Raw genomic sequence first — 7,307 nt, 5'->3', positions numbered from 1 at the left:
GAGTTAATACACTCGGATGTCTGGGGTCCTACCTCCCCATCCTCTGGCATTGGTTTTCGTTACTATGTCCTGTTTGTAGATGATTTCTCCCGCTTCAGCTGGGTCTATCCTTTGGTGTCTAAATCAGATGTATTTTCTTGCTTTGTACACTTTAAGTCTTTTGTTGAAAATCAATTTACTACCTCCATCAAAGTTCTCAGATCTGATGGTGGAGGTGAATTCTTCAACAAACAATTTCAGCAGCTCCTTATCTCCTCAGGCATCATCCACCGGATGTCATCACCCTACACCCCTGAACAGAACGGGGTCGCTGAAAGGAAACATCGCCATATACTGGAGATGGTCAGAAGCCTCCTCCTTCATTCCTCCGTTCCCACCAAATTTTGGGTAGATGCACTGCTAACTGCCGTTTTTCTGATCAATCGCCTACCAACCCCCTTACTCAAGCATAAATCTCTCTATGAGCTGTTATTTCATAAACTACCTGATTACAACTTTCTTAGACCATTCGGCTGCCAATGCTTTCCCTGGCTTCGACCACACACAAGCAACAAACTCTCTCCACGATCCACGCCCTGTATTTTCTTCGATTACTCCCCTCAACACAAAGCATACAGATGCTACAATTCAAAAACTGGCAAAATAATCATCTCTCGTCATGTTATATTTCATGAGACTCTTTTTCCATTTTCTCATACAGTGCATTCATCTCCTCTCCCATCTGTCGCATTACCTCCTCCCCTTCTAGTTCCTGCTTCAATTCTTCCCTCCAACCTTTCCTCAGCAACATCCCACACCATCAAACCAGCAACAGACTCTACACCACATACTTCCTCCAGCCCTCCTCCGCTGCCCACTCCTCCTATCTCTTCGCCACCATCATCTGCCAGACCTTCACCTGCGCCAACTTTGCCTACTCTTCCGCAACGACGTCACCATATGATAACCCGACTCCAAACTGGTTCCTTAAAGCCCAAACGGATCACTTCCCTGCTCAGTTCAGTCACCAATATAGAACCTACATGCTTTAGTTCTGCAAACACAGATTCTCAACTGGAGGGCTGCCATGTCACAAGAGTTCAATGCATTGATTGAGCAAGATACATGGGAACTAGTACCCAGAACCCCGGATCAACTTATTCTTGGATGCAAATGGACATATCGCCTCAAATACAACTCTGATGGCTCTATCGCAAGACATAAAGCACGACTAGTAGCTTAAGGGTTCAAACAACAATATGGTATTGATTACCTTGAAACCTTCAGTCCGGTGGCAAAATTTCCAACCATTAGAGTTCTAATCGTTTTGGCATTAACACACAATTGGTCAATACAGCAACTTGATGTGTCTAATGCATTTCTGCATGGCAAATTGGAAGAAAATGTCTATATGGAGCAACCTAGGGATTTGTAGATTCCCTACGCAGTGATCATGTATGCAAACTCAAGAAGGCGATCTACGGGCTGAAACAAGCCCCTCGGCAGTGGTTTGCAACCTTTACCTCCTTTCTCCTCCAACTGGGTTTTCAGTTTAGTACCGCTGACCCCTCGCTCCTAATTTCCCATCAACAAGAAGATGCCATCTATGTTCTAGTATATGTGGATGACATCCTCATCACAGGGACTGATACTGCTGCTATTCACAAGCTTATCTTACAGCTCCAAAGTCGGTTTAAACTCAAAGACCTTGGCACTCTTTCCTACTTCTTAGGAATTCAAGCCAATTACTCACAGTCTGGAGTAGCTCTCAACCAGACTAAATATGCTCACAATCTCCTGCAAAGGGCTGGCATGTCAGATTGCAAACCGGTGCTTTCACCACTGCCCACCAAATCACAACTCACCAAAGAGTCTGAAGCCTTTTCAGATCCAGAGCAATTCAGAAGCCTAGCAGGATCACTTCAATACCTTACAATCACCAGACCAGACATATCATTTGCAGTAAATTTCATCTGCCAATTCATGCATCGTCCCCTCCAAGTTCACTTCCACATGCCGAAAAGGATTCTCCAATATGTCAAGGGCACACTGGATTACTCTCTACACTACGAACCAAGCTCCCTAGTCCTCTCTGCTTTCTCCGACTCAGATTGGGCAGGAGACACCTCAGATCGTCGATCCACCACTGGATTCTGCATCTTTCTTGGTTCAAATCTCATTTCATGGCATGCTAAGAAACAACCCACAGTGGCCAAATCATCTACTGAAGCTGAATATCGAGCCCTTGCTACCACAGCAACTGAGATCATATGGCTTCGTCGCCTGTTACATGATTTCAGGATCTCTGTTCCCACACCGACTGCTCTCAGCTGTGATAATATCTCAGCTCTCACCCTGGCAACGAACCCAGTCTTCCATGCTCGCACCAAACATATCGAGGTTGACTATCACTTCGTGCGAGAGAAGGTTCAGACCAAAGAAATTTGTCTTGCTCATATCTCCACTCAGGATCAACCCGCAGACATCTTTACGAAAGCCCTTCCCATCACCAGGCACTCTCTATTACGTTCCAAGCTCAGAGTCCTTCCCGCACTCTCAGCTTGAGGGGGGGTATTAATGCACACATCCCTGGGTGCATCACACCGGCTTCTAAACTCTCCATCACAGCATACTCACCGGAACAGCATACCAATACGTTTCATGTCTGAAACGCCCACATGTCTCTAAACAAACATAACGGAGTTCTGGTATTGTAACAACTCTCAAACAGATTCCGTTACAGGCTGTTAGTAAAACAGCTCGGCTCTATTACTCCTGTAAGAAGCCTATATAAATGTAAGGAGATGATCAGACTGATATAGTAGAATAAAATTACCATCAGATCTTTTCCTTCTACTTCTATCTTCTTCAGAACTTCTACACAAGAGAGCCACTGGGAATCAACCATAGGCACGGTAGCTGAAAGGTCTATTACTGACTGGCATAAAGATAACAGTTTCCGTAAACATAGCAGTAGTAAGTAAGTTTGTCCACGTTATTCTGTTACATCTGCGCATCACTCCTGCGCTTCATTATTCTTGTTTTTTGATTACCAGATTGGCTCATCAATCAGAAGTCATAACTACCATATCCATCCGTCAGCTGCAGCCTCCAGCGCCGAACCCAATCAGTCCCCTGGCAACATCATAAACAATGTCGTACGTCCGCTGCTGCATGTTGCCAATGATGGAGATCGAGCTCGGATCGCTGTTTCCAGCAAACGCTAGACATGCTTGCGAGATGCTCGCAATATATAGTATGCCCGAAGGATCGACATCGAGCGTCACTCCGCCGCTAAATCTTAGACCAACCGAAGGCAATGATATCGAGCCAACTCCAGTAAAATTATAGCAAGTATCAAATATTGACAGTGGAGGCGCCATGGAATAGTTTGCCATCTGCCGCCTGAATTCATCACGAAGTGCAGAGTAGCTCGACGATGGAAGGCGGGTGATCACCGTGCCGGAGTCGATGATAGTCCCGGTATCTGCGAAGGTGCTCGGCAGTATCGATAAATTCTTTCCTCCAACACTTAGCCCTATTAGTTCAACAAAGTAGAAGGAGGGTGCCGCCGGCTCGGTGAGCATCGGCGTAAATCTGACGTTGGGGGCCGGCCCGCTGGCTCCCAGTGTCAGATACCCGGTCGAGCTGACCTGCGGCGGGAGGCAGTAGGAGAAGACTCCGCCATATTCCTGTGCTGCTTGCGATGCCAATGACACCTCGCCACGGCCGAGGCCTACCAGCCCGGCGACGCTTCCGAAGAGGCCTTTGTTCTCCTCCCCGCACCCGAATTCGAAGTTTTTCAGCACGTTGGAGGACGTCAAGGTGAGGGTCTCCTGCGCAAGGAAGCCAGCAGTGTACGAACCGTCACCGTATTGGACAGCGTAGATGCAAGTCGATGATGCATCGCAATCTGAGCCGAATGAGAGGCAGACGGCTGAGCTGCATGATATATTGGCATAGGTAGAGGATTGGGATGGGTCGAAGAGCGTCTCATTCTGCGAGTAGCACCCGCCGGCGCATGGCCGGCATTGGATCCACGAGATGTCGCTGCCAGTGTCGAAGATCACCGAGAAATACTTATTGGGAGTGCCGAAGCCCACGGTCACGATGTAGTCTAAGGTGCTGAACGAGATGCCAACACGGTCGGGCACCGTGACGCCGGCCGCCGATTTATCCTTCCTGGAAGCAGTGGATATCCGGTTGTGGAGGGAAATGACCCGGGCTTGGTCACGGCCGAGGAGCTGCCTGTGGTTCAGCTTTTGCCTCGTGTTGATGATGGGCGAGCAGGGGCCGTCCTGGTGAATGACCGTCAGCCTATTACCAGAGGATGCTGCAAGAGTTTGCGCAGAAACGCCAGAGGGATCACTACTAATTAGTAAGCATCTTAAAATTTGAAGTACATGTAATCGATGATTAGCATGCAAAAGCTCAACTATAAATGTTTCTCATATTTTAAGATAACTGATGATTAGCATGCAACAGCTCAAATATTTATTTGACATAATTTAACTTTTCAGGAATTTCTATGGTTCCAACTTCTATTAGTCTCATTGCATATTCCTCCAATTTCAGTCAAACTCTATCTAGGTTCGGATAAATGAGCAAGCTTGTGGACTTAGAAATCCAGGTACATACAATCAGCAATGCAAGCAACCTTAGATATTAGTGAATGAAATTGAAGTTTAACTTGTCGCACCAGCGGATGAGGAGCAGATGGCGGATGGAATTAAGGATCTGATGTCGATGGAATGGAAGCTGTGTTGCGTCTCTCCTCCATTGGCATGCGAACAATGGCAAACGAGACTGAAGAATGTGAGCAAGCACAAGAGCTTAGGAAGGGGGGCCATGTCCTCCTCGAAGAGACGTTCGTTGTTTACGGAAGGAAGCCGTCTATATATATCATAAAAGGAAAAAGAATCCGTTCCATTTCTCCTAGTAAGGTACGTCTTATCTATGATTAGAAGAACAAAATCTAGCTAGGTTTTCTTAATGGTATGGAAGGCACCTAGACATGGGGATTTTACTTTCTTATCAACTTCCTTATTGAGTAAACTTTCGAAGTCGGCTTTGGTACTATTTTTTCCTCCTAATTTTGAGGCCGGCCTTCTTGTCAGCATCGCCACGGAGGGAGAAAGAGGCGTTGGATGCTGTGGCGTTGCTTATCATGATGGGCTTTTATTGCCAAAATATAGGACCGAGTAAACAAGGAAACAAGGCTTTGTTTTGTGCGCGTGGCTTCTAACGTAGAGGAATGGAACATCCTCCCAAACCTTAGCTATTGTATATGATACTTATTCTATTTAACTCAGCAATTTATACACTTTTTTTAATTATATTGTTTTAAGAAACATCTAATCTATCTTTTGTCGTCTAACAAGAAGAACCTCCACATGGTATATCTGTAGTCTGAATTTAAGTATGTTATCTGAAGAAGAATTGGGTGTGTGCAGCTAACATCACCAAAACAATTATTACCGAATTTGGTTTCTGTTTTGGAAGACAGACAAGCCCCTGGGTCATGTAACCTATCCAATACTTGGGAATACGTAATACTTATCCTCCAAACTTACTTGATGGCATTAATCTTGCAGATGACTTTACTGTTACACAGATTGAAAACTTATATTAGTGAGTACGAAGTAGCATTTTGGTGTTCTAGTTGCACGAATAGACCCTTTCATGGGCCGGCTGGGCCTGGTCGCCTCAATTTTCTTAGTCCTGAGCCTGGCCGGCTCTTGCTCAGACTTCTGTATTATGAAATATATTTCAAAAAATAAATATAAATAATTAAGTATTATAAACGGCCTACAATATGTTTATTATCTCATTAAATACGTATATCAACAATAACTGTCCGTTAAATCTACAAACACATCAAACATAGCCAAATAACATAAGCAAAATTTTAAAAAAAAATAGGTTGCATCGAGCTTAGGCGACGCTTTAATGCCGACGCTGGAGACCGACTCGTTTATTCAGCAGACTTATTTTTTAAGGCCTAGCTTGGCCGAACGGGCCTAAATATTGACTCATGCCCGTCTAAAAGGTTTCGGGCCCGGATAGGCTGTCTGATCTATGAACAAGTCTATGCACAACCTAGAAGTAGACCGTCAAGATCATCCATAGGCTGAAAGCTTTCTGATTTCGTCTAAATTCACCACTTCCATGAATCAGGATTATCTCCACATGTATCATACACATCGAACCATATCAACATGTTGCTACTATTTGGTTGTAAGTTGCAACCTGTTGGACTAGTTAATTCATACATTTGTTTTGTCATTGAAATCAGCAATTTCTCAAAAAAAAAAAAAAATCTCAGAGGAGTCACAATGTTAACATTGACAGATTATGTTAAATTTGTAACAACTCAGAGCCTCATCTCAAAAGACTAGCCAAAAGATATTATTTAGGTTCTTCAATCATCTATAAATACCTAAAATCTTTTTAGCGAATAACCGATGTACGATTAAAAATACGCCTGCATGGATGCTCACAAAACTAATATAAAATTAAACTAGATTATATTTGTCCTATTGTCCGTTTCTGAGGGATTCAATAACTGCTGAAATGGGACATACTAATAGTATTTCATCGACAACCCTGCAAAATCTCCAGGTTTCTTGTTCAAGTTTGAAATCAAGATGTTTTTGGGAATGATAATGCTCAAACTTACACATGCAGGTAAAACCTATCTCAGATACTGAGCAAACTCCTCAAACTAAGTTACGTGGTTTATGGGAATTGGATAAAAGGCTGACTATGAGACCATGGATTGTATGGCTCGTAACATGCATGAACTACCTTCATCTACAGGGTATGTATGTTTAACACTTTCATTATTGGAATAAATGCTGATAGGGTAATGCACGATTTCACTATGATGTGCCCAAGCTAGATACATGGAGCTCATTTTGCGTCTCTCCTTCTACTCGTTCTCTGGGTGGATTATATCCTTAACTAATTACCACAAGCATGATATTAGTCTAGGCCAAACTATATATAAGCAGTTTCAGCCTGAGAGAGAGTTAAAAGAATACGAGCCACTGTTTTGCTAAAAAAAATTTAACTAGGGGGTTTTACATCTACATGTCCGGAATTCAAGTGCCACAAGAAACTTTCTTGCTGTAACCTTTGCAATTCCTTATTCCATTGTAATTCCTTTTATTTTCTTTAGCTCTAAGACTCCTTAATGGAAGAGCATGAAATCAAGATTACCAGGGTCCCAGTTTTACCATCCCCCGCTTATTCCAACAACCCACCCTGCTTTATTTCTTCCTGTCTTTCTATCCACTCGTCTAATCTCAGTTAATTCACTACATTCG

The 7,307-nt window shown here is 43.7% G+C and overlaps 1 protein-coding gene across 1 annotated transcript; it reads right to left on the bottom strand.

Annotated features, from left to right (window-relative positions):
• Positions 1-3,077: 3,077 nt before the first annotated feature.
• On the bottom strand, positions 3,078-7,220 carry LOC103697075 (aspartyl protease AED1-like). The gene is made up of 2 exons (XM_039120181.1): positions 7,201-7,220; positions 3,078-4,347 (listed from the first exon to the last, which is right to left on the bottom strand). The coding sequence occupies exons 1-2, from the start codon at positions 7,218-7,220 to the stop codon at positions 3,078-3,080; spliced, it is 1,290 nt and encodes a 429-aa protein (XP_038976109.1).
• Between the last annotated feature and the right edge of the window lie 87 nt (positions 7,221-7,307).

The sequence above is a fragment of the Phoenix dactylifera genome, unplaced genomic scaffold (genome assembly GCF_009389715.1).
Source record: "Phoenix dactylifera cultivar Barhee BC4 unplaced genomic scaffold, palm_55x_up_171113_PBpolish2nd_filt_p 000734F, whole genome shotgun sequence".
Taxonomy (NCBI): domain Eukaryota; kingdom Viridiplantae; phylum Streptophyta; class Magnoliopsida; order Arecales; family Arecaceae; genus Phoenix; species Phoenix dactylifera.
This window is presented reverse-complemented; position numbering and strand designations above follow the sequence as displayed.

Coding starts and splice junctions, on each gene's coding strand:
- LOC103697075 (XM_039120181.1), bottom strand. CDS start 7,220: ATGGTAAAACTGGGACCCTG. Junction 4,348..7,200: donor ATGGTAAAACTGGGACCCTG/GTAATCTTGATT, acceptor ACTAATTAGTAG/TGATCCCTCTGGCGTTTCTG.